The 27886-nt window shown below is 45.0% G+C and overlaps 1 protein-coding gene across 1 annotated transcript; it reads left to right on the top strand.

Annotated features, from left to right (window-relative positions):
• Nucleotides 1-5936: 5936 nt before the first annotated feature.
• On the top strand, nt 5937-17998 carry ap2s1 (adaptor related protein complex 2 subunit sigma 1). Its single transcript, XM_063204532.1, has 5 exons — nt 5937-6045; nt 7288-7437; nt 8141-8254; nt 15217-15276; nt 17527-17998. Exons 1-5 carry the CDS (start codon nt 6043-6045, stop codon nt 17626-17628), a joined length of 429 nt encoding a protein of 142 aa, XP_063060602.1. The 5' UTR covers nt 5937-6042; the 3' UTR covers nt 17629-17998.
• The last annotated feature ends 9888 nt before the right edge of the window (nt 17999-27886 follow it).

Raw genomic sequence — 27886 nt, 5'->3', positions numbered from 1 at the left:
CGTTTTAGTTATAATTAGACATGACAGAGTTATGAAAATATGCAACAATTTATCTCTACATTATGGCGTGCCAATAGCTCAGCCGTTTCGCTGGGACAACGTGACGTTTCAGGAAGAAGGATGTTGGCAAATGACAACGCAGCAGCAATTAGGCTTCATATTCTTTGGCAGCAGTCTCAATTTAATCGGAATGGCAAGGTTGGTGATGGCGATTTCATTCTCAGCCGTTTTGTTTATAGGATGATTGTTGATGGTGGCGATTTCGTTTGCGCCATCAGAGTTGATAATTCTGTTGGTAAAAGCTACCTTTTCATATTGTGTTGTAGTAGTTGCCTTGATAGAAGTGTGTAGGGATTCTGCCTAAACTCGATTGACGAATGTAATGCAAAAGTAACTAGTAACGCATAAAGTTACTTTCCACAAGGGGTAACTAAGTAAAGTAAGGCACTACTTTTTTGAATAGGTAACGAGTAACGAGCACACACTACTTTTAAAAAGTAACTTCCCCATCACTGTTGGTGACACACCGGATGTCAGCAATCAGTTCCTCACTTTGACAGTAAAGACACGCACGTTTCAATACGGTCTCGAGTCATTGATTTAATTCGACATTTAATTATCACAAGGTTCAATCCTGAACTGTAGTAAGTACAGCAAAAACTAAAGATATAACATTGGCGACGAGGATTAGCGACGACGCGTGAGAAAAAACAACTTTTGTCGAGGGAAGATGGATAAAGTGCAAGTTCCAACGTTCAACTTGCTTCGAGGATCCCGCCACTCTGGGACGGAGATGGACAAGGTGGCTAACATCTTTCGAGTTGTACGCTGACGGTAAAGGACTGATTATTGACGAAGATACACCACTGGCGACCCTAACACGAAGGAGGGCTATGCTGTTACATCAAGCAGGGCCAGATGTGCAGGACATTTTCATGACTTTACCTGACGTAGGCGGACCAGCCGATTACGAAGCTGCGGTGTTAGCATTAAACAACTACTTTGTGCCACGAGTGAATGTAGCATTTGCGCGCCAAGAGTTCCATTCAGTCAGTCAATGGGAGAGGGAAACGGTTCAACAGTTTGTGACGAGGCTGCGACAAGCTGCAAGGGACTGTGCTTTTGATGCGGATGGGGATAACCAAATTCGAGATGCAGTTACAGCGAGGTGCTCGTCAAATTACATCCGACGAAAGCTGATGGAAGAAGGGCACACGCACACACTCGATCGGGCACTGGAGGTGGCTACGCTGTGTGAGAGGATCGAGCAGCAGATGTCTTCGCTGGAGGGAGTAGCAGCAACGGAACAGACCGGGAGCGTGAACCGGGTAGCTAGCCGGCCAAGCCAGTCAAGTAAGTCCGAGCAGCAACGGTGTTACCGATGTGGAAACACCGGTCACTTCGGTAAAGACTCAAACTGTCCCGCTAGGGGGAAGAGATGCAATAAATGCGACGGAAAAAAACACTTTGCGAAGATGTGCAAAACAAAGAAGCAGAGTGTTAACCGCATCAGCAACGTGACCGAACAGGCAGAGTATGCGTTTGCTGTGAGCAGGGTGTGATTTGTCGGAAAAGCAGAGGGGGAGATAAGTTTCAGATTTTAAGCAGTATCAATGGAATTACATTAAGCTGTGATTAAAATCATATAGAAAAAGTGACGATATCAAGACCAGAAGAGGGGACAATCCCCCCTATCCCCCCCCTACAAATCGCATCCTGGCTGTGAGGGATCAATCAGTGCAGAACTGCGGACTGAAATTGTGCCTGGAGGGAGTAAGCATGAGCCTGGTTCACACCAGACGTTGTGTGTGTAGCTTCGGCGCCCCCTGGCGGAGCAGAGCTACACACCACCACCAGGGGGCGGCCAGGGGGCGGCGAAGCTACACATACACCGTCTGGTGTGAACCAGGCTAGTAAGCATGAGCATGATCATAGACTCTGGGGCCACATGCAACATCGTGGATGAGAACACCTGGGAAATGTTGAAAGGACGGAGTATTAAGTGTCAGTTGTATCTTTTGGGGGCAGAGAGAAAGCTGTACACCTACTCGTCCGACCAACCACTACCTGTAAAGGGGGCATTCCAGTGTGAGATCAGGATCGGGACTATGAGCGAGCATGCAGAGTTTATCGTCATCCGGGGGCACGGGGAGCCACTGCTTGGCAGAGACACCGCCACAAAGCTGGGTGTCCTGAGAATGGGCACAGGCATCGGGGCAAAGCAGTCGCGCCCTGACACACCCGAGCCACTGGAGCAGCCAGAGCGGTCAGGCCCAAAGGCAGAAGGACCGAAGCAAAAACCAGCGATACCGGAGGAGAGGAGAGACCAGCTTGAAAGCACACCATCGACAGTGGAGGACGCAGGAAAGCGGAGAGACGCGGACGAAGAGGAAAAAGGACAAGACGCAGGCAAGCAGAGAAACGGGGAACACTCGGACGTTACATCGAACAGATCATCACACACACACAGCTGTCAGCGGGCACAAGGAGCCAGGTTCGGGGAGACGACAGCGCGGCCGGGCCGAGCACAGCACAACGCCAGCGGGGTGAGGAGAAACGCCACCGCAGGGCACCAGAGCTGGGAGACGCCAGGGCACCGCCGCACCCAGACCAGAACCGGGCCACGAACTCGCCAGATCGTCCTGCAGCGCCACCTGCAGACCCAGGGGGCATGGGAAGCCTCCCGAGAAAGAATGACTTTCTGTCCCGTTATTAAACTGATATGTGTTGAAATGTTTGACAAAGTGTTTCTTACAGGTTAAACGAAAAAAAGGAAGAGGAAACGAGATCTAGGACTGATAAGTTGTTGGTGAAATGAAACAGTTGAAGAAATTATTAATCCAGGCCGGAGTACATGAAATAGGTAAATGGAAAAGTTTAAATGTTTGATGCAGTACCTGATGGATATGTGACAATGGTAAATGCAATGGGTAAAAGTACCCTCAAGGGAAATGTTCCAGGAAAATGTTTAATACAGAATGTTAGTTAGTATTTTTAAGTAATAAGGCCTACAGCGGAGTTAAGTTGGAGACAACTTGGTTATGGACTTGAGTTCATTCTGATGGATTTATAGCAGTATGCAGAAGTCTAATTTGTGAATATTTTGATTAACTGTTGATGTTGATATTAAGTGAATATGAGTTTTAATGACATTGAGTTTATGTTTAAGTAAAGGGGGGGTGTCATGTACTGACGTTCCGTCTACATTTACGTGTAGCACCCGGAATGCGTTATTGGTGACACACCGGATGCCATCAATCAGTTCTTCTACTTTGACAGTAAAGATAATGCACGTTTCAATACGGTCTCGAGTCATTGATTTAATTTGGTAATTAATTATCACAAGGTTTAATCCTGAACTGTAGTAAGTACAGCAGAAACTACAGATATAACAAGGCCTACCTTAAAATCATACAGAAAAAACATTTGACTTGACTTTATTGATCAAGCTAGTCCTATAAGGGTTTGGCAATGGTGTTATGTAGATTGTGTCAGCTGTTTCAACAAGAACACATATTGTTTTGATCATGTCAGGTCAGACAGCATTAACACAAGGTACCGTCTTTCAAGCATACAGCACTAAGCTTATTGAATCTCTTGTCTGATAGACAACTCCATCAATCAAAAATCGGTTCTAAGATCAAAAGCGGTTGCTTAGATCAGTGTTTCTCAACAGGGGTGCCGAGGCACCCTGGGGTGCCGCGGAAATATGGTTGATAAATAAATTATGTAATATAATACATATTTGTCTAAATTGATAAGTTAATGCTAGTCAGTGGAATCTTTCATCTGCCATTTATGCACAATAAAGTAAATATAGATCACCTCAGTCAGCTCCAACTTCGAACGTAGGTCGTGTGCCGTCTCCAAATGTGTTGCTTTTTTAAGCTTGTGTGGTATTGGATGCGATGCCATGTTACGGCTTCTTGGTTTGGGGTGTCTTGAAATTTTTCATGAATTGAAAGGGTTCCTCGCCTAAAAAAAGGTTGAGAAGCACTGGCTTAGATTTCCAAGCAACTTTTCAATGGCAGACCTATATGACATTGGAGCAAGATAGGCTACTAAGTAGGCTATTAACTTTCTGGGGTCAGCTCTATGTTCCCACGGCCCATTGGTCCTCCCACATTGTTAAGACTTTTTAATTCATTTTTAGGCCCATTGGTCCCACAGCCCATGGGTCTAACATCACAAAGACTTTTTAACATTATTCTTTAGGTCCATAGGTCCCACAGCATATTCCTGCTGCTTCGTGTTCCCTCATTTCTAAGAAATGATTCACATTTAGTCCCGGCAATGTTCCTCAACTACTTTAAGAACACAATTCATATATCCTATAAATATATTTTATTTTATGGCAACTTACCACTGGGGCATGAATGACACTGTTCAAGTGCGCCACCCCTGACTGTGATGATATTTTATGGGGCACTTTTTATTGTGTAAAGCCAATTTGAGTAGCTATGAAAGACATATTGTTATTGTTATTATTATTATTAGTAGCAGCAGTGCAGTTGTAGGTGCTTTTCTACTTTTAGAAATGAAGCTAAAACACTGAGCTGAGAAATTATATATATTTTAAAAAGGTTAGCATGTGTAGGCCACGCTGTAAAGGGTTAAATGTCTTTACACCTTTTTTGATATTAGTTTACTCAGAAATGTGGGAACATTGAGTTGTGGAACATATAGACCTCAGGCCTAAGCTGGGGGACCATTGGGCCTAAACAATAATTTTAAAAGTCTTTGTGATGTGGGAGTCGGACCACTGGGCTGTGGGACTAATGGTCTGTGGGACCAATGGGCCTAAAAAATAAAATAAAAAGGCTATGTGGTACCAATGGGCTGTGGGACCAATGGGGCGTGGGAACATAGGTACGCTCCCAACTTTCTGGCAAATGTAAAAACATATATAGGCTATAGTAAAAGTCTTAGTACGAAAATATAAGTGTGAGTCTTAGTATACTTAGTCTTAGACTTCAGTTTATACTTTTCATACTTCACTATACTATTGTTAAGTATATAAAATATAGTTTACAAAAAGGCACCATAGGCTGAGTAAACCTCTTTTTGCTAAGGGACTACTAGCAGAAATATTCTAGTAAGAGGAGATAGAACAGGTACATAGAAATTAACGGTGAAGATTCGTAACGCAAATATGGCGTCTACCCGCACATCTCCCGCCTTTCTGGTAACAAGAGCCAATGTGCCTGCTGAGCTGCGTTGCCAGTGATCCAATCATCTGGCTGCATCGGCGCACGCGAAATTATGCACATGCTCAGTTTTGAAAAGCCGTTGCTCTCGTGCCGTTATGGAACTACTGCGCCTGCGCTCTGTCAAAAAAAACGTGAGAAAAGTGGCTCAAAAAGCTTTATTTTGACTCGTATGACACAACCAAGTAGTCTAGATTGATCAGTTTTTCACGGTCGTTTCAACCATATGGTTTTCACAACCGCTGGGTTCCCCTCCGTCCTATACTCAGTTTCCCCATTCATTTTTCCCATTGACTCTCAGATCTGGTCTACTTAATCGCGAAATAGCACCCCAGAGGCGTCACCAAGATGGCCACCATATGTCCCCTCTCATTCTAAAATCTCTCTGCTACTAGTTTATAACACATAATTTCTTGTTCTCAAAAGTACACCTAAATATTAACCCTATGACTGTTTGGTTTGTCCTTTCTCTAAACTTGAACAAGAAATATTTTCATCAATCTGTCAGAAATTTTCACCAAATCTGTCTGAATATTGTTCAGAAAAAACACCACTACCACACACACACCCTCCGGTTCTTTACGATGATGAATCAGGAATGGCTCGCTGTCATGTGAGTTGTGAGACGCGGTGGAACTTGTAGTCTACAAGGCAGCGGACCTCAAGTCAGAGTTCTATTTAAAAACTACAGTACCCATGTCCGGTCGAGGCCTTCTGAGCACATCCTGTGGGGACAGATAGCGGGGTCGGACAGGCTCGGGAACTGTTTTTCCTGAACGGACTTTTAACGATTATTTCTCCCACATAACGAAGAGGACCAAATAAATCTGCCAGAATGGTATGTTTGTATACTTAATGGTTACTGCAAGAAGCTGCTCATTCAACTGACAACAAACGTAGTCAGCAGGCTAGCGCAAAATGTTTATCAACTACACTGATATTCGGCGCTAAGCTTGTGGTCTCTCGATTGCTAAACCGGTGCTGCCTGCTAAAAATACACTATATCCAGAGCACATTTATGTTTTACCTATTGTTAGTAACTATTTGAGAATGCTTGTGTCCGTATTTTAGTCGTGGCTTGTGGTAGAGTTGCTATTTTGATGCTGCATCTTCTTAGCCATCATAGTCCGTGTAACCTTGGCTAGCATAACCACTTAGCTTGGACTGGTGGAACCAAAAGCATTGCACTGATAATTGAACCTGTCTGTCATGATCAGCTTAATCTCATTTATAGAAATGTGCCATTTACCGCAGAATTCTGCTCTTTAGCAGTGAAGCTGCCTGAAACGGGTGTGGAGTGGTCAGCTGACTTTAGCCGTGACGGTTAGCAACGCATTCAGCTGAAATACCTAAACTGTGTTGCTGTCTGACAGAACGAATTTGACACATCCATTCGTATTTTAGAACAGCATTTGCATGGGGCGCTTTCTGCACTCGTGTGGTATTATTTGGATAGTGTTGATTTCAATGATCGAACACTAGTCACCTACAGAAGTGGTGCCTAAATCAGTTGACCAAATAGTGTGCAATGAGTAAATTGACCCATGGGTGTAATTTTAGGAGTGGATGGTGAGGACATGTCTACCACATTGAGATTAACCTAGTGCAGGGGTATTCAATTCAAAAGCCAGTTTTTCAAATTCCTCCCAGTTAAGGGGCCGAACTATACGTATGTTTTTTGGTTTCCGACTGTCAATGAAAAAATATGAGAGACTTCATTGAAGTTGAGGGTCTGGGGGTCCTCCCCCAGAAAGTTTTGCATTTCTTAGATGTAATTTCCTGCATTTTAACGTCCCGTGTCCCTTTCAGCTCGATAAAGGAACCCATACTTTTATCTCTAAATTCAAAAAAATGATTCTGTATTTCAAGGGGCTTGTGGGGGGCCAGAACCTTGTTGTCTAAGGGCCGCATCTGACCCCAGGGCCGCCATCTGAATAGCCCTGACCTAGTGTATCCCCACTACTTTTTGACAAATACAAGCCACTTTTAAAGCCAAACCTACACTTTTGTCTAAATCATTTGGCCATAGTGTGCGATGAGTAAATTGACCACCAGACCTAATTGTGCTCCGTCTCCGCAGATCCGCTTCATCCTGATCCAGAACCGCGCGGGGAAGACCCGGCTGGCCAAGTGGTACATGCAGTTTGACGACGACGAAAAGCAGAAGCTCATCGAAGAAGTGCACGCCGTGGTGACCGTCCGTGACGCCAAACACACCAATTTTGTAGAGGTAATTGCAATGTAATGCATTAGTTATTACTACATGGGGTGGGTGACACTGTCTTGTGTGACAAGACTAGAAGCACTTGCATCTGCATTGTTTTCACCAATTTTGTGGAGGTATTGTAATGCCTTAGTTATTATTACTACATGGCATAGATGGTGCGTGCTGTCGTGTGTGACAAGAGTGCAAGCACTTGCGCTTGCATTTGCATTGCTATGCATTTTCATGATGAGTGGCTATTGGGGTCGTTGAAGGAGGTAAGTCTTCTGGATGAAACGTTGCTATTGCATTAGTTATTACTACTACATGGGGTGGGTGACGCTGTCTTGTGTGACAAGAGTCAAGTGGAAGCACTTTCACTTGCAATTGCATCGTTTTCATGATAAATAGAATGTCTGTTGAGAGGCATGCTAACTTATTGGCCTATGATCCCATATGTCCAGTGGATGCATATGCATTTGCATTGCTTTGCTACATTATCCTGATAGAGTAACTTAGTTTTTGTAGTTAAGAAGAGATTTCCCAAACCCGGAACTGTACTAATAAGCTGGTTCAGGAGTAAACAAGGTGAAGGTAAGAGGTAAATCTTCTCAATCAGCTTCTTGGCACACACACACACACACACACGACACACCCCACCTGCAGGCATGCTGTTCCCCTCTCCCTGCTCTCGTCTCATCTCTATTTCCTGTCTCCTGTCTCCGTGCAGTTCAGGAATTTCAAGATCATCTACAGGAGGTACGCCGGCCTCTACTTCTGCATCTGTGTGGACGTCACCGACAATAACCTGGCCTACCTCGAGGGCATCCATAACTTCGTAGAGGTAAGGCTGCTGTGTGTGTGTGTGTGTGTGTGTGTGTGTGTGTGTGTGTGTGTGTGTGTGTGTGTGTGTGTGTGTGACAATAACCTGGCCTACCTCGAGGGCATCCATAACTTCGTAGAGGTAAGGCTGCTGTGTGTGTGTGTGTGTGTGTGTGTGTGTGTGTGTGTGTGTGTGTGTGTGTGTGTGTGTGTGTGTGTGTGTGTGTGTGTGTGTGTGTGTGTGTGTGTGTGTGTGTGTGTGTGTGTGTGTGTGTGTGTGTGACAACCTGGCCTACCTCGAGGGCATCCATAACTTCGTAGAGGTAAGGCTGCTGTGTGTGTGTGTGTGTGTGTGTGTGTGTGTGTGTGTGTGTGTGTGTGTGTGTGTGTGTGTGTGTGTGTGTGTGTGTGTGTGTGTGTGTGTGTGTGTGTGTGTGTGTGTGTGTGTGTGTGTGTGTGTGTGTGTGTGTGTGTGTGTGTGTGTGTGTGACAATAACCTGGCCTACCTCGAGGGCATCCATAACTTCGTAGAGGTAAGACGTGTGTGTGTGTGTGTGTGTGTGTGTGTGTGTGTGTGTGTGTGTGTGTGTGTGTGTGTGTGTGTGTGAGACAATAACCTAGCCTACCTCGAGGGCATCCATAACTTCGTAGAGGTAAGGTGTCTGTGTGTGTGTGTGTGTGTGTGTGTGTGTGTGTGTGTGAGACAATAACCTGGCCTACCTCGAGGGCATCCATAACTTAGTAGAGGTAAGGCTGCAGTGTGTGTGTGTGTGTGTGTGTGTGTGTGTGTGTATAGAGGAGCAACCCCCCTGTGTGTGTGTGTGTGTGTGTGTGTGACAATAACCTGGCCTACCTCGAGGGCATCCATAACTTCGTAGAGGTAAGGCTGCTGTGTGTGCGTGTGCGTGTGCGTGCGTGTGCGTGTGCGTGACAATAACCTGGCCTACCTCGAGGGCATCCATAACTTCGTAGAGGTAAGGCTGCTGTGTGTGTGTGTATGTGTGTGTGTGTGTGTTGACAATAACCTGGCCTACCTCGAGGGCATCCATAACTTTGTAGAGGTAAGGCTGCTGTGTGTGTGTGTGTGTGTGTGTGTGTGTGTGTGTTTGAATAAGCAAGCTGTGTGTATAGTATTGAAGGCTAAATATGCTTTTGTAAGGAGGGATAACTGCACACTAGGGCTGTCCCTAACGATTATTTTTCTCCCGATTAGTGTATCAACTTTTTATGTCGAATAGTCGATTATCAAACGATTATTTTTTTTTGGAAGGGAAACACTGTGATATGCCACTTAACTTTGACCTGAAAAATAATAGACAAATAAAGCAGAGTGCACCTAGGGCCTATTAGGACAATGATTTTGGAAAAAAGGGGACATTTTAGTCACAGACTATAATAAATGTGTAATATATATTTGTTTCAGTTCAAATCAAGTAAGCTTATTAGCCTACATTTAGGCCTACTGATATATAAAGAGGCCTAAGTTATTCAGTATTAGGAAAGTGGAAACAAATATGGGCCACTATAGGTTAAGGTAAAGGCTACCAGAGATTTTATGAGTAGCCTACGAGGAAAGAACGTCGAGGCTACTCTGTCCACGTCATTCTGTTGACGTACCAAAACCCAGCTGGTCCCTATCCCCCTTCTGTTGCTAATATAGACCCAGTTAGTAATTGCACGACATAATTATGAGTATTATTATATTATTAGAATAGTATTACTATTTATTTAGACCTGCAGTCGGCACAAACAATATTGAATAGTGCGAGGTGAACTTCGTGCACCGTGGAGGAGGAGAAGGGACGAGACCTTTCTGAATCAGGCAGGCATTCCTCCCACTCCACATCTCCCGCTGTTGGCAGGAATATGCACACTTCTTTTGTCTTCATTTACTTTTTTACTTTGTATACAAGCTCTTCTAAATACCTCGACCACTGTCACCCTAAAGGTGTTGAATATTGCGTCTATAACAGGCACATTACGAATCATTGCTTTATCTCCCTGTCGTTACTATGCACGCCGCCAGCATAGCGACAGTATACAAAGCAGCGTGAAATATTTACCCCGCGTCTCGATCTGGAAAAACTTTCACTTCCTCAATAAATAAGTCTCCTACAGAAACACGACCAGGTCTTGTGCCTTGTCTTTAAAATATCGCCACACTTTAGATGTCTTTGTCCGTTTATTGGGCTGATAAGTGGTGCCACTGTTACCTTCCTCTTCGTTTGACACTGACACCCTCGGACGTGCAGCCGCTGTCATTTTCTCCACTTCTGTTTTCAGCACGTAGCCTACCTCGCGGCTCGCGCAAATCACTTTTTTCATTGATCTGATTAGTGGTGTCACTGCTACCTTCATCTTCGTCTGACACCCTCGGACTTTCAGCCTCTGCCATTTTCTTCGCTTCTGTTCAGTGTTTAGCACCTCTACCTCGCGGCTCGCGCTAATCACTTTTTTTGGGGTTTTTTTTGCGCAAATTACGTAAACGACGGTATGTTGAACACGCCGACTTATTTACGCAATCAACGTTATTGATTACTTCGAATAGTCGGGACAGCCCTAATGCACACACTGGTCAACATCTCATACAATTGTATAGCTGGTTACAAATATATTGTGGCATAGGGAGTTCAACTTTGGCTTCCTGTACTGTGGGTGCCGGTAGGCATATCTGGACTCTGGCTCCGTCTAAACTCTAAACTCCAAGAACCTGCCTCAGTAGTAAACCAGATTTAGACTAAGTTAACCTTGAGTTAGTGGTAAATCATCTCAAATCAGAGCCTGGAGTCCTCATTTTCCCTCCTTAACGCAGAGCCCATGTTATAAACCTTATTGTCACCAAAATGTCTTAATCAATTACTGAAGACACTCTGCTTTGTCATAGCAATGTTATTATGATGTAGTGTAGTGTTTACACAGCAAAGAGTGGGCGCGTCTGCAGTAAGAGGATACCTAAACGGTATCTGTTCCAGCTATTAGCAGGTTTACTTCTTCCTATAGGTTAATTTGGTTTATCACTTAACCATGTTCTTGGAATACTCCCCTTGTACTCTGGCCCTGTCTACACTCTGGTTGTCCTCCACATCAAGTAGCCCTGCCCCCACTTCAGGAAGCACAGGAATGAAGACTCAGTCTGTAAAATGAAAATACCTCTCCAATGTTTTTTTTTTTGTCCGTTATTGTTCTGAATTGCCACTCTGTACTTGACCCCTGGTGTGTTTGCCGGAGGCTGCACAGGTGCCACTGCCACACCTGGCCTCGTGTTGTGTTGTTTATGACGTGCCAATCCTCCTGCCTGCTGTTATGGCCTCAATCCAGTCTGAAGTGTACTACACACTCTCTTCACCTCAGCATGACACCACCAGACAGGGCACTTAAAAATGCCCTAAACTCACAACAATGCGTTTTCTGCCTAAAGATATATTTTTGGGGGATTGGCTTTTTTATTTACATTACATTGAGCAGAGGCCTTTAACCAAAGCAACTTATTAAGGACAGGACAGCGAGAGTTTGTGACAGGAAATGAAAGAGACCTTGAATAAAAATGCATCCCGAGACCTGAGTGTAGGATGGGAGGATGTAGAAGTGCATCACATTACACTTAGCTGACGCTTTTATCCAAAGCGAATTAGTTACTGTTTTAAGTACAGGGTATTGGTTACAGTCCCTGGAGCAGTGTGAGGTTAGGTGCCTTGCCAGAGGCACTTTATTGGTCCTCATTCGAGTGTGCAGAGATACTTTATTGGTCCTCAGTGCTTATGATCTTATGACACAGCATATCATGCATGGGGCCAGAGAAAGCAGCCTAACGTGTGTGTGTGTGTGTGTGTGTGTGTGTGTGTGTGTGTGTGTGTGTGTGTGTGTGTGTGTGTGTGTTTACGAGGGATCTAGTGTGTGTGTGTGGGAGGGAGCGAGCTAGTGTTTGTGTGTGTGTTTGTGTGTGTATGTGTACACGAGGGATCTAGTGTAAGTGTGTGTGTACACGAGGGAGCTAGTGTTAGTGTTTGTGTGTGTGTGTGTATACACGAGGGATCTAGTGTAAGTCTGTGTGTGTATACGAGGGAGCTAGTGTTAGTGTGTGTGTGTGCGCAGTGCGTTGTGAAAGTTGCTGTGAAAGGGAAACCCACATTGTAGGCCTCCAGGGGCACAGTGACCCGGAATACCGCCACTTCCTCCTCCAGCTCAGCGCCGCTCCGGCCCCTTAGTGTGTGTGTGTGTGTGTGTGTGTGTGTGTGTGTGTGTGAGTGAATGCCGCCACTTCCTCCTCCAGCCCAGCTCCACTCCGCTCCGGCCCCTTAGTGTGTGTGTGTGTGTGTGTGTGTGTGTGTGTGTGTGTGTTTTCAGTGAATGCTGCCACTTCCTCCTCTCCAGTCCAGCTCCGCTACGGCCCCTTGCTGTGTGTGTGTGTGTGTGTGTGTGTGTGTGTGTGTGTGTGTGTGTGTGTGTGTGTGTGTGTGTGTGTGTGTGTGTGTGTGTGTGTGTGTGTGTGTGTGTGTGTGTGCTGTGAGTCCAGCTCTGCTCTACTCCACTCTGCTCCAGCCGCAAAAACATCCCTCCCCTCCCCCCCTCTTTCTCCCTCCTCATTTCTCCTCCACTCCCTCCACTCCCTTCCTCCCCCCCTCCCTTCTCTTTATCCCTCTCTTCCTTCATGCTCTTTCCTTCCCTCACCTTTCCTTTTCCTTTTCCCTTCCTCTCTCCCGCTGTCCCCTTCCTCCTCTTCTTTTCCACGCTATTTCTCCACTCTCCCTCCTCTCTCCTCCTTTCCTCCTCTTCCCCTCCATGCTATTTCTCCACTCTCCCTCCTCTCTCCTCCTTTCCTCCTCTTCTTTTCCACGCTATTTCTCCACTCTCCCTCCTCTCTCCTCATTTCCTCCTCTTCTTTTCCACGCTCTTTCTCCACTCTCCCTCCTCTCTCCTCATTTCCTCCTCTTCCCCTCCATGCTCTTTCTCCACTCTCCCTCCTCTTCCCCTCCCTTGGCGCCCTTCTCACTGCCTCCCCACACTCTCTACTCTCCCCTCTGTTCTCCCTCCTTCCACATACTTCTTCCTCTCCTCTCTGCACACTCTTTCCTTTATTCCTTTCTGTACTTCCTCCTTCTCTGCACTTCTCCCCTCCCTCCCCTTACTTCTCCTCCTTTAACCAGACTCTCCTCCTTTGCGCCTTGTGCTCTGCACTCGTTCTCTCTCCCTTTCCCCTCGTTTTCCCTCACTGTCTACTTCCCCAATTCATATTCTTCGTCTTTGCCCATCGTCTCCCTTTTGCATTCTCTCCATATCTCATCCCCCTCTTTTGCCTCTCCTTTACCTTCTCCTCTCCTGGCTCCTCTCCTCTCCTGTCTCCTTTCTTTTCCTCTCCTCTCCTCTCCTCTCTTCTCCTCTCCTCTCCTGTCTCCTTTCTTTTCCTCTCCTCTCCTCTCTTCTCCTCTCCTCTCCTGTCTCCTCTCTTCTCCTCTCCTCTCCTCTCCTCTCCTGTCTCCTCTCTTCTCTCCTCTCCGGTCTCCTCTCTTCTCCTCTCCTCTCCTCTCCTCTCCTCTCCTCTCCTCTCCTCTCCTCTCCTCCCCTCTCCTCCCCTCTCCTCTCCTCTCCTCTCCTCTCCTTTCTTTTCCTCTCCTCTCCTCTCCTCTCCTCTCCTCTCCTCTCCTCCCTTCTCCTCCCCTCTCCTCTCCTCTCCTCTCTTGTCTCCTCTCCGGTCTCCTCTCTTCTCTTCTCCTCTCCTCTCTTCTCCTCTCCTCTCCTCCTCTCCTGTCTCATCTCCTCCCCTCTCCTCTCTCTCCTCTCCTTTCCTCTCCCATTCTTGCTCCCCCTCTTCTGTACCATTACCCCATCCACACTCTTCCTCTGTGGGGAGAGGAGAGGAGAGGAGAGGAGAGGAGAGGAGAGGGGGATAGAGGAGAGGAGAGGAGAGGAGAGGGGGATAGATTAGAGAGGAGTGGAGAGGAGAGGGACGATAGAGAGGAGTGGAGAGGGGGATAGAGAGAGGAGAGGAGAGGGATGGTGGAGAGGAGAGGAGAGGAGAGGAGAGGGACGATAGGGAGGAGTGGAGAGGGGGATAGACAGAGGAGAGGAGAGACAGGGTCAGTGAAGAGCAGGACAACCACACACCACAGCTGACCACTGGAACAATGTGCGAGCGTGTGTGTGTGAGCGTGTGCGAGCTTGTGTGTGTGTGCGCGCAAGCTTGTATGTGCTGTGCGTGTGTGTGTGTGCGAGCTTGTGTGTTTTGGCAGTGAATAGCGAAGGCTTCCTGTTGTGACTCCGGAGCTCATAGTTTGAGAGAGTTGATGAAAAACACGATTCCCGACAGATAGCCCTACACTACACTCGTGTGTGCGTGTGCGTGTGCGTGTGTGTGTGTGTGTGTGCGCGTGCGCGTGCGCGTGCGTGTGCGTGTGTACAGAAGGTGGTATGTCAGTTCGACACATTCTCTCTGTTTCTTCAGCATTGTCAGATACACTCGCATTCACAGCTTCTCACCTCCGCGCACCTTCCCAAAACATACTGTACTTTGGTTAAAATACAGGGCTGATAGTATTCAGGCTCCATGCCTGATTTCAGGCTTGACAGACTTTGCAAAAATCAAAACATTGATAATAATTAGCCATTAGGTTATTCTTATCTCAGAAAGTCTTACAGGTTCAGGGTTTTCTTCCACTATCAGGCTTGAATAATGGTCATACACAGGCTATTAAATCTTTGAATAATGTGTCAAAAATGGCCTATGTTACGTCACTATGCAGTATCTTGTCGTCGTTGTTACAGCAGGGAAAAAAGTTCAGGCTCAGGATTTTTTTTCACTATCACCCTGAAAATAGTAAATATTGGTTTATTATTTAGTCAACATTCATGAAAAGATCAAATTTGGCAACATGCTGCAGAGTTTTCAATTAGCTGCATAGTTGCAGTACCCATTTTCCATAGACTCCTGTGCTGTCATAGTGTGTCAGTATTCAGCCTAACAGTGTCTTTCCTCTGTGCTCCATCCAGGTGCTGAACGAGTATTTCCACAACGTGTGTGAGCTGGACCTGGTCTTCAACTTCTACAAGGTGGGTAGGGGGCATGATGTGGCGTTGAGGAGGGAAGGTGTTTGTGTGTGTGTGACTGTGCGCACGCCTCACGCGTGCCGTGTGCATCAGAAGCCTCATGCGTGCCTTGTGCAACTGAAGCAATCGAATCATTAACATCATGTGGGAGAGAACCGGTGTGTGTGTGGGGGGGGGTTGAGATCATGTTCATGAAGATATCAAGAACCATGGCAACCACACACATTTCATCTGTCATTGCAACTTGTTAGTCAGTTCCACTTTAACCCCTTTAGGGATGTGAGGGAGTGACTTATTATAATTAGACGCAAAGACGCGTCTGTAAAGCAAAACAAAGGAATTAGCTATTGTCTTGGGTAATTATGATGGGCATCAATCAGCTTCAGTAATCACAGCTAGGCATGGTACGATTTGCGTCGCAAACCGAAACCGTACGGTTTGCATGTCACGGAACGGGGTAGTGCGCAACCGCACGGTGGCCACGGTTTCCAAAAAAAAAAAAACAGAGAGTGACCCCCGGCAGACGACGCAATTAAAATCCTACTACTTTTACAAGCATACAACACAAAGACTACGTAGGATATTGGGTGTGGAAAGACTGATTTCTATCAGCCAACTAAAATGCATAATGTAACAGCATGCACCAGCTGACTAGGCTACAGTAGCCTGCGCAAGTGCAGGTCGGTCAGCAGCGTCTCCCTCTCCCCCCTCTCTCTCCACGTTAGCGCAAGTGACTGCCCCCAGCCTTTATTCTGACCAATTTAAATTAAATGAACATGAATTTACAAAAAATGACAGATTAGCAGAACAAAGTAGACTATGACTTACGTTACAGTAGCCTAGTGTAGGCTATATCCACGTGGCATTGAATGGGGATTCCGGACTGCAAAATGCGAGATAATTGAACATATCCATCAGATTCACTGCGATGTCCTTAACTGGAATCAACTGTTAGGCCTAATTATATGTAGCCAGTTAAACTCCGATGGAATGAAGGGGACTTTGTGCTGTTGCCTAGTTAACATTGATGTTTAACACTATAACCAAAATAAAATTTGACTGTTTTAACAGGCTCAGCTTCACAGGAGTTTTTTTAAACATTCTTGTGCATACACTTCTAAAAAAAACGATCTTTTTAAATTATTTGTTACCTTAAAAGTGCAATTCGTTCTCAGTGTGTCATTAACCAAAATAGTCATACTGCACTGACCTAATGGTCCCATTGCCTACAGGAGTGTAGCTGTTTTATTTTTACACGTCAAATGTGTTATAGTATGTAATATTTGAATATTTGTCAACTTAAAAGTTAGGACTTAGTTCTCCCTTTTTGTGAAATAAATGGAAGCATGTTAAAATCATTGATATCTTTCCTCTTTCAGTAACTTCACCTTGTTACAGGGTAAATGAAGTCAAATTCAACATGCCTATGATAAACTTACATTTTCATTCAAATTTTTATATTATACATTTCCAGTGCATAATGAAGTTTATTTATTTAAAAAAAAAAAAATTGAACCGTACAAAACCGAAAACCGTGACCTTGAAACCGTGATATGGACCGAATCGTGACTTTTGTGAACCGTACCACCCCTAATCACAGCAGCTATTTCCTGCATCCTTCCTCCTGTTCACCCTGTGATGCTGATGGAGGAGGGGGAGTGAAGTGTTATTTATGCAGCAATAACAAGTTAAATAATAGTAAATAATAATAGATTTTATTTGGAGCGCCTTTCAAGATACTCAAGGACACTTTTAAAGTAGTAGGACATAATCAAAACAAAACAAATGCAAGCAATACATTTTAAAAAGCATAGCCAAAGGTTAAGTTAATAGTTAAACAGACACAAAGGCAATGGTTAACTTACAGTAGAGTGAATATGCCTGAAGAGTCATCCAGGTCATGTTATTTTAAGATTTACGCAGTAGACCGAAGGTGTGCACTCTAACCCGTGTGTGTGTGTGTGTGTGTGTGTGTGTGTGTGTGTGTGTGCGCGCGTGCGTGCGTGCCAGGTCTACACGTTGGTAGATGAGATGTTCCTGGCCTGTGTATATTCTAGTGTCTATTCTAACGTGTGTGTGTGTGTGTGTGTGTGTGTGTGTGTCAGGTCTACACGTTGGTAGATGAGATGTTCCTGGCCTGTGTATATTCTAGTGTCTATTCTAACGTGTGTGTGTGTGTGTGTGTGTGTGTGTGTGTGTGTGTGTGTGTGTGTGTGTGTGTGTGTGTGTGTGTGTGTGTGTGTGTGTGTTCAGGTCTACACAGTGGTGGATGAGATGTTCCTGGCTGGAGAGATTCGAGAGACGAGTCAGACGAAGGTCCTCAAGCAACTGCTCATGCTCCAGTCCCTGGAGTAAACCACGCCCACCTGCACCTGTCTCTGCCCCCGTCTCTATAGCGACCATGCTGGCCCCACCCCCAAAACTCCTGGCCCCGCCCCGCAGCATCCGTATCCATGGCAGCAAACAGACTGGTTGAAGGTGGAGATCGTGCACATCATCCCAGGAAAAAGGTGCTGGACAAAGGCTGACTGTAGTTTTAAAGTGAGAAGTCAACAAACTTAAAATCCCTTTCAAGTGTGCGGACTCCTCACTCTGAAAGCAAACAGACTGGTCCCCCACCCACCCCTGCAGCAGCATCCGTTCCGTAACCATGGTGATGGGGTATCCCTCTCCTGTATCCCGTATCCCGGGTGACCACCAGTGGTGTGCTGCCTCATCTCATCTCATCTCCCTGTTGACCAACACCCTCCCCCCTCCATATACCCCATCTGTACTTAGTGATGCAACGCTGTGTGTGTGAGAGTGAAAGAGAGAGTGTGAACATGTTTGTGGGTGCTGTGCTGTCAAGATAAAGTGTGTGTGCACTTCTGTTTGCGTGTGTGTGTGTGTGTGTGTGTGTGTGCGAGCGCATGTACGTTGGCGTGCATGTATTTGGTGTGTTTGTGGTAATTCCATTCTCCTCTTGAGCATTAGAAGTCCGCCCCCTCTAGTAGTTGCCACGTATTTAGCCATATGCATTTCATGTTCGACATTGATTTGATTGATTTTTTTGTGAAGCGCACACGCACAAACACACACACACACACAAATTGATGAAAAGCAGGCAGGCTCAAATGACTAGAAATGTATTTTATTTTTTGAAGTGTTCCTCTTTGCGCCACCTTTGAGGTAACAGAACAATCCGACGAATCCCACATTTTTAGAAATGCAAAACAAGTGGTGCAGTCCATGAAAGCCAGTGTCAGTGATGTAGTGTGCTTTTTCTGTGTATCACAGTACTGTGAAGGTATTTTTTTTTGTATTGTGTACCTGACTACAATGTGTGGATGTCTCACTGCTGGTGTGTGTATGTGTGCGTGTGCGTGCGTGTGTGTGTCTGTGTGTGCGTGTGCGTGAGGTACATCAAGATGACTATTCCGATGTGTGATGCGCTGCACTTGTCACCATTCCAGGGGTGCGTTTCTCGAAACCATCGTTGCCAACCATGTTAGCTACTTTGCTGTTTGCAATGTAATTTCCCATTGGCAAGTACCCAAGTTGCCAACTGGCTAACAACTATGCTTATGAGAAACACACCCCAGTCTAGTGTGTGTGTGTGTGCTTCTCTCTCTCTCTGTCCATTCACCCATCATCTGTCCACCTGCCTGTTGAAAGGGAAATTGACTTCACTATTCTGCTTTTAACAGACATACTCTGTCGCTTCGCCCCTATCACTCTTGCTGCACAGTCCAGCGATTCTCTGACTCTTAATCTTGTCTACGCGGCTGGGGTGAGTTTCTCAAAAGGGAAGTTGTTAGCCTGTTAGCAACTTCGGTAGTTGCCAATGGGAAAATGCATTGAAAGCAACGAAGTAGCTAATGTAGTAAGCAACTTTGGTTTTGAGAAATTCACCCCTGGTGTGTTCGCCCGGTAGGAAACATACATTGCACAGAAAATACTGCAATGGCTGTTGGTATACTTCAGTCGTTTACTCTGCTCAAATAAAAAAAAACACACACGCACATCTGCTTGGGTCTAGCCTTAGGCTGTTTTGGACTGCTGCGTTTGTTCCATAGATTACACGTGGAGCATTGCAGATGTCTACTACAAGTCATGTTCATGGCTTTATTTTCATCACCAGCCAAAATCGATAGTAGATGTTAATCTTCTTAGACAAACACACACTCACGGATGATTCAAAGTGGCTAGTAAGTTGGTCTTTTCTACCAGCCAAACTGGAATTTTACCAGCATTTGGCTGGTTCTGCTTTTGAGTGGCCGACGTGCTGCTCTTGACCGGACGCAGCAGGTGAAAAGAGGGGTCATGATCCAAATAATCCAAAATGTCTCATTAGTAAAGATTACAGCGAGCGCATCCATCGCTATCTTGGGATTCTGTCTCCTCTCTCTCCATGGTAACCACCGGTGGCTTCTGCTTCTCTCATCAGTACCACCATCACGACTACAGCTGGTTTCCTTGACACAGGCACGTCTGGTGGCAGATTTAGCAAATGAGCGCCTGGTGTGTTACTTCTTATGTTATTTTTTTTACATTTACATGTAATGCATTACATTACATTTAATGCATTTATACTTGTCCATGTATTATGAAGTGTTTTGGTGTTGTTGGTCAATGTGTGTGTGTGCACAGAGAGGGAGTGTAATGCTTTTACTTGTGTTGCCACTGATGTCATGGTCTATGTATATATCTACATAAACAAAGTACTTAATGAAATAAAATGTTACTTGTCTGGAAGAGATGTGTTTTCGCATTTATTTGTACTCCTCACAGAGTTGTTTTTGCCTTTTTTTTCTTTCAGTACACCTACACTACAATTCTGTAACAAATGATAGGGTTCCCCCTGGTCAAGGAAATTCTGAAATATGGAAATTCAGTGGAGGTTTTTCCAGTCATGGAAAGTTATGGAATTATTTGGCCATTTTGCCTGTAAAGTAATATATAAATATCTTGGAAATTTGTCAGAAGACTTCGGGAAATCTGATCACCATATTGGTGATTTCCTTTTACGGGAGGTCATGGAAATTCTACTTTATGGTCAGGGAAAGTCATGAAATTTTAAATCCGTCTTTCAAATTGGAGTGGGAACACTGAAATGAGTAGGCCTACCTGAGGGGTAAATTAGGCTGGATCTCATGAGAGCCTTGAGTCCTCATTTTCTGTACAAAAAGGATGACTAATTTAAGATATGGAGGTCTTCCACTTTCTGCATGCTAACTACGTAAGTTAAATAAATAAGGATCCACCTGTAAGGTTGTACCTTAATAACCCATTGCACTTATCTATGTAGTACCCATGTTCTTTGAACACCCACTTGCCATTCTACTGGATGCATGTCATGGCGAGCGCCCCTATTAATATGTTGCGTTACACTGCCATCTGGTGGTCGCTTCAGGTACCGCCGCCTGAAATCCCAGTTATACAACAGCAGCATGTGCTGTATAGTTGGAGTGAGGTCATGGGACGGGACGGAGGGAATATTATGGGATAGATCAGATGAGATGAGCTAATCGATGTCTCCGCTCATGTAACACACATCTGCACTCTGCTGCTCCATCTGTGTCGGCCTCAGATATTAGCTCCAGAGAATACTCAAGACTCTCTCACACACACACACACACACACAGTCTGACTCACTCTGCCTGCCACACCCTGTGTGCTGAGAGCAGTAAGGGAGGGAGGCAAAGCACACACAATATCTCTAGTGGTGATCAGTTATTCACATCTTAAAGCAACTTCGGGTGGCTTTTCCCTTTCAATATCTAATGTAAAGCAATCAATCGCTGTATACTTGTCTCTCTCACCTGCAAAGACATTGAATAAAAACTTATATCATATATCATCTTAAAGCTTTGTCAGTGAGCTTATATTACATTACATTACATTACAGTTCACTTAGCTGACGCTTTCATTTGTTCAAAGCGACTTACAACTATTATTTTTCAGGGTATTGGTTACAGTCCCTGGAAAAATGTAGGGGTTAGGTGCCTTGCTCAAGGGCACTTCAGCCATGGATGGAGGTGTAGGGAGAGGTCGTGGGGGATTCGAACCGGCAACCCCTAGATTGAAAGACCAACTCTCTAACCACTAGGCCATGCCTGCCCGAGAGAGATTATTCACAGAGAGATATGCTGGCTACATTATTCCCAGCCATGTGCTGATTGAACTAGTGTTGCTCTGCTCTCCCCGCACTTCCTGTCAAGTCAAGTCAAGTGTTCTTTGTCAAAAATCTATGTAACCAGGGGTCCGTTTCTCGATTCTTGTCGTTGCTAACCGTCTTAAGACCGTCTTAAGACCGACTTACTGTTCCATTGGATTTAGTGGTGAGCGTCGCTGTCGAGAGAGAGTTGAATCGCTCGTACGAAGGACTTTGCTAACGACGATAGCAAAGACGCTTTCGAGAAACGGACCCCAGGTTAGAACAGAAGTTTGAAATTGCATTTGAGCACTCTCCAATGTGCAGTTCAGCTAAAACATATAAATAAGACATTAGCAATATTCTCTCTCTCACACACACACAATCACACTCTCTCTCACACACACATGACACACAGACAAAATCCTGAGCATGCTCAGAAGTCGTAAGTGTGACCTTGAGCGTCTCTTGACCTTGGGGTGGTTACCACATTATCCGAGCTGCACTGGGGGATGACCACAGTCCCTCTGGGCTTAGTGCATTACTGGCTACAGGAAAAGGAAAGGCACACACAAATAGCATAGAGTTGCGCACGCGCACACACACACGCACGCACGCACCGTCATGACAATGACTGAAGATAAATACACACAAATCGGCATGACAATGTCTCACACACACACACACACACACACACGCACACACACACACACACACACACACACACACACACACACACACACGCACACACACACACACAGCATAGAATTGCACACACAAACGCACGCACACACCTTCATGACAATGACTGAAGATATAAATACACACAAACCGGCATGACAATGTCATAAGAATACACACACACACAAACAAAAAATCAGAGGAACCATGATGTTAAAAAAAACAAGCAAAGTTTACTTTAAGTCCATCTTTAAAATAAATCAGATCAAATCAAGTCAAAACAAGTCAAGCACCCCCCCTCCCCTTCCCCCAATCCCCTTCCCATCCGATACCACAGGTAAGATCAGATCAGTCTTCAGTCCTATGTACAGCCAATCACGTGACAGATACATGTACAGCATCCAGAGATGAACCAATCATGTGACAGATACATGTACAGCTTCATCCAGAGTTCAACCAATCACGTGACAGCCACATGTACGGCATCCAGAGATAAACCAATCACGTGACAGCCACATGTACAGCATCCAGAGATAAACCAATCACGTGACAGATACATGTACAGCATCCAGAAATGAACCAATCAGGTGACAGATACATGTACAGCATCCAGGCATGAACCAATCCTATGAAATCCATAGATGAACAACTGAGGGTGCATTCCAATATCCAGACTCCTTTGCCACCTTGCCTGCTTGTGGCCTTGTGATGACGTCACCGACAACAGAATTGTATTTCAACATCTCGCAAAAGCTCAATTCTAATGTCATTTTCTCATTTCCAAACGAGATTGTGAAAGAGGAACAGTCCCCGAAAAGTTGTTGTGGCTATAGGCTGACAGCAGGGAAACTGCACAGAGCAGCACAGACAGAGGACGGGAGTCCGCATATTGGAATGCACCCAGGGATTCTAGGCAACGTCTATGGGTCTTTGCCATCCTACTGGGCCAGATCTGGACCAGAGCTCACCCGGAAGGGCTGTGGAAATTCACCAAAGATTCTAGAGTGAACATGAGCACTCCAGAATCTTTGGAATACGACTGTAATTGTTGGGAGTTCAATGTTAACATGGCTTTCAACCTATGTAGTTAAATATGTGTCTTCATAGAAACAACCATTGGAAACGATATAGTCATGGCCACCACTGGGGCCTATGCTACAAAGCTGGTTCAGGAGTAAACCAGGCTTAGTTAAGGAGGTAAATCATCTAATAGAAGAGCCTTGAGTCCTCATTTTCTTAAGAACCAAGTGAACTCCAGGCTCTTCTATTAGATGATTTCCCAAATAACAGAGACAGCAGGAAACATGAAATAAAAGGTGAGGGGGACTCTAAAACATTGCAGACCACTCAGAAAATGACCTTAATGTTAAAAAAAAAGTGGAGTTCCCCTTTAACTTAACCTGCTTTACTCCTGAACCAGCTTTGTAGTACAATAGGCTCCTGGTCTCTGCGGTGGTTGCCTGTTGTATTTTTCCTTCTACATAACGATCAACAGGCGCTGTTTACTAAAACAGGTAACAGCTTGGAGATACGAGAGAGACTGTAATCACAGCCACTGGAGCATGCAGCAGGTGAATATCTCAACACATACGAACATGTAAGGTAGAGAGGAGAATAGGTGGGGTACAATGTGGCAGTCTGACGAGCTGCAAAACAAACACACACTCTCTACACTTCAGAAAACACTCTGGTAACACTTTATTTTAGGGTTACATCTATTAGCACTAATACATACAATGTGCCTGTATAAGTAACTTGTAAGGCATGTACAAAGCAAAATCAAACATTTGTTAGGCATGTATTCGCAAATGTCTTGTTCATGGACAATAAGGGATTTATTACCAATTTAACCTTAGTAAGGACCTAGTAGGCCTTAGCGTTTGCTTAGTACATGCCTTACAAGTTACTTATGCAGGCATTAACATTGTATGTATTAGTGCTAATAGATGTATCCCTAAAATAAAGTGTTACCAGCGCTCTCTACGCTTCAGAAAACACACGCTCTACTCTTCAGTCATCCAGGACCCGTGGCGTGTTCCTTCTAATATTTTGAGGGAGGAAACCAACGCACACCAGAGGTTTCGAGGTGCAGGTAGCGGGTGCAAGATCAATTTTGTAGAAGAAGGTACCGCACACTCTTGTCCATCGTGCTGCAATTTATTGACAAGAAAAAACTTGAGAAAGGCCATACGGGCCGAAACGTTGTTTGTCAATAAATTGCAACTTGAGAAAGGCCATACGGGCCGAAACGTTGTTTGTCAATAAATTGCAGCACGATGGACAAGAGTGTGCGGTACCTTCTTCTACAAAATTGTTCCTTCCAATACTCAGACTCCTTTGCTTCCTTGCCTGCTTGTGGCCTAGTGATGACGTCACTGACGACAGAAATGTAATTTCAATATCTCGCAAATGCGCAATTCTAATGTCTTTTTTTCTCATTTGCAATCGGGGTGGTGAGTGAATGAATGAAGAACAGTCCCTCAAAAGTCGTTGTGGCTACTAGGCTGACAGCGGGGAAACTATGTTGTTTTCGCCACTGAGGTAGCGGGGCGTCAACGAAACGCGAGGCCACAAGCACAAGTGGAGGATGGGAGTCTGCATATTGGAATGCACCCACTCTCTTACACTTCAGTCATCCATTCCAGATCAATATGCTTCCTACAGACACACACGCACGTATAGTACACACCAGGAGACTACGGGGATCATCTGGGGGGGAGACGCTTTAGGTGTCATTTTTCAAAGTGAGAAGTCCACACACTTAAAATCCTTTTAGTTGTATGTTATTGTTTCATTCAGGAGAATCTGATGAAGACTGTTGAGGTCGAAACGTAATCCAGCCATGAAACAATAAAACACAACTAAAAGGATTTTAAGTGTGCAGGACTTATCACTTTGAAAACTACATTTGGCCTTCGTCCTGCACCTCTTCCTGGGATGTGCACAATCTTCACCTTCAACCAAGACGGTTTAGATGACCAACCAGGAAGAGATGAATTACAGTAAGCCGTAAACCTCCCAATAGCAGGCATGGACGCACCATTCTCTTTGTGAAAACTAAGTTCAGAGGCTCTTCTATTATGTGCTTTACTGTACTGTACATCCCCACAGGAGGACTAAATTGGGCTACGAAAGTACGAACTGGAGTCGGGGCCCAGGCCAGCGGTGGAGCGTTTTTAGGTGAGCTACATAAATCAGAAAAATATCTAAAGCAACTGACACAGTCCTGTGATTTTTTTTCTTTTCTAAGATGAATGAGGCCATGTTGCCCTTCTATTAAGAGGTTTACGGTTTAGTCGTAACTTATTCCTCAGCCAGGTATGATGATATTACTAATCTGCAGAGCCCTAAATTAACTTTTCATTGCCAGCCGAAATGGCTCGTAAATCTAAATCTTACTAGCCAAACACACACACACTAATGGGTCAAAGTGGCTAGTATCGGTAAGTTGGTATTTTATACCAGCCAAACTGAAATTTCAGCAGCATTTGGCCGGTTGGCTGGTGTTAATTTAGAGACCTGGTTGTAATGTCTATAATCTGAGTGATTGGAATACACCTTAGTGCCTGGAGCACACTGCAGCTTAGTTTTTAAGACTGTATTATGTGCAAACACCCGACTAACGTTTCTGTGTTGCTACACTCTGAAGAAGGTGTAGCAACACACGATTAGCGACACTGAAACGTTAGTCGGGTGTTAGCACATAATTAAGTCTTCAAAACTAAGCTGCACTACAGTATAATGTATATATGACCCCCCCTTGAGATCGGTCGCTTGTTACTCTACATAGTGGGGGTGGGGGGTGGGGTGGGGGGTATGGGTTGAATAATCTCTGGCCTCAACCATACATGCAGGAGAAGGAAGGGAAAAAACAACAAAACAAACAAAAACAAACAAACAAATTGAAATAAACAAAAACAAACACACCAACCAAACAGCGCAGTGGCTCTTCAGTAAAAGTAAGGAATGATATCACTTCTTCTTTATATAGACCTCTCGTCTTCCTGCTTTTCATTGTCCTCTTCATCATCATCATCATCATCATCATATATTTAAATTACTAGAAATTTGTACATCTCTATAGGTACAGCATATAAACAATCCAAAAAGTGCACTTGCAGAGGAGGGAAACCAAGAGAGCAGAGGGCTCTATACTAGGATGGTGCTTCAGGAGAAAAGCAGGTGAAGTTTAGAGGTAAATCATCTAATAGAAGAGTCTGCCGTCATTTTCTCAAGAAGTCCAGGCTCTTGTATTAGATGATTTACCTCCTAATTTAGGGGTAGGTAATCTAATAGAAGAGCCTGGACTGGAGCCCTCATTTTCTTAAGAACTACTGAGGACGCCATGCTCTTCTATTCAGTGATTTACCTCTTAGCTTAACCAGGGGCCTATTACTACAAAGCTGGTTCAGGATAAGTGAAGGTTAAGTTAAGAGGTAAATCATCAAATAGAAGAGCCTGGAGTCTTAAGAAATGCTCTTGTATTAGATGATTTACCTCTTAACTTAACCTTAAAGCGGCGTACACACACAAAGCTAGCTTTTCGCTTGCTCGCCTACTCGCCACTCTTTCATGGAACGTTCGCTGAAAGTTCCCGCGGCTTTAACTGCCAATGAACAGGCGAGAAGTACCGAACTCTGCATTCCAATTGGTTACTCGCTTACTCGCCTCGCTCGAAGAAAAAAATATTTTCAACTCGGGATCCGCCCACATCGCATCGCTTGTACAGTACTCGCCTACTCGCCTGCGAGTCTCGCTGGAACACATCGACATTCTATTGACTTCATTCGCTGAGCGAGTAACTAGTAGTGACGTGTGTGTACGGCCCTTAACTTATCCTGAACCAGCTTTTATTTGTAGTATGGGGCACCTAAGTCACGCCCTCTACTTCCTGGTTCATGGGGCAGGGGGAGTCAAAAAATAATTACTGGTCTTGAAAATTAGTGTTTTTTTACACCAATCCAAACCTCGGACCCCCACCTTTGCACCACAAATCCAAAAATCACTAATTTTAAAGCCCAGTATTCATTTTTTGACTTCCTCTGCCCCATGAACCAGGAAGTAGAGGACGCGACTTAGGTGCCCCATTGGCCCCTGGTCTACTCCTGAAGCCGCTTCCTGGTATAGGCCCTCAGAATGACAGAAGGGGGATATACCGTAGTAATAATATACTGTATCTCACACCACAGAAGACACGTTAGTTAAAAACAAACACACAGACTGATATGGGAACCACGCGGAGGGGGGGGGGGTGTCTGGAGGGGTGTGTGTGTGTGTGTGTGTGTGTTTGTGTGTGTGTGTGTGTGTGTGTGTCGGGGCCCATGGGGCCACAGCAAGGGGCATGGGGACACATATGAGAGGGTGTAACCGTCTGTGTGTATCCATGTGTGTATGTATCTGTGTGTGGTTGTGTGGTTGTGTGTGTGTGTGTGTGTGTGTGTGTGTGTGTGTAACCGTCTGTGTGTATCCGTGTGTGTGTGTGTGTGCGTGTGTGTGAAGACATAAAAAAGAAAATAACCATATAATCGTATTGTATCTTAGATCTACCAACCGTCTTAAAATCCAGAACAAAACTGCTAAAACTTGACCACATGTGGGGTGTGTGCAAACCTTTGGAGGTGTGTGTGTGTGTGTGTTTCTTTTAACAGTACAGCTGATGTATGCTTGGAGTGGGTTCAGTGGTGTAGAATGGCTAGCAGGGCTGTGTGTGTGTGTGTGTGTGTGTGTGTGTGTGTGTGTGTGTGTGTGTGTGTGTGTGTGTGTGTGTGTGTGTGTGTGTGTGTGTGTGTGTGTGTGTCA

This window comes from Engraulis encrasicolus, chromosome 8 (genome assembly GCF_034702125.1).
Source record: "Engraulis encrasicolus isolate BLACKSEA-1 chromosome 8, IST_EnEncr_1.0, whole genome shotgun sequence".
NCBI classification, from domain to species: Eukaryota; Metazoa; Chordata; class Actinopteri; order Clupeiformes; family Engraulidae; genus Engraulis; species Engraulis encrasicolus.
Note: the sequence above shows the minus strand (reverse complement) of the source record. Positions and strands in the feature narration are given on the sequence as shown.

Excerpts from the sequence above, each read along its gene's own strand:
- ap2s1 (XM_063204532.1), top strand. Across the intron at positions 7,438-8,140 it reads AACACACCAATTTTGTAGAG|TTCAGGAATTTCAAGATCAT; the intron begins GTAATTGCAATG and ends GTCTCCGTGCAG. Across the intron at positions 15,277-17,526 it reads TGGTCTTCAACTTCTACAAG|GTCTACACAGTGGTGGATGA; the intron begins GTGGGTAGGGGG and ends GTGTGTGTTCAG.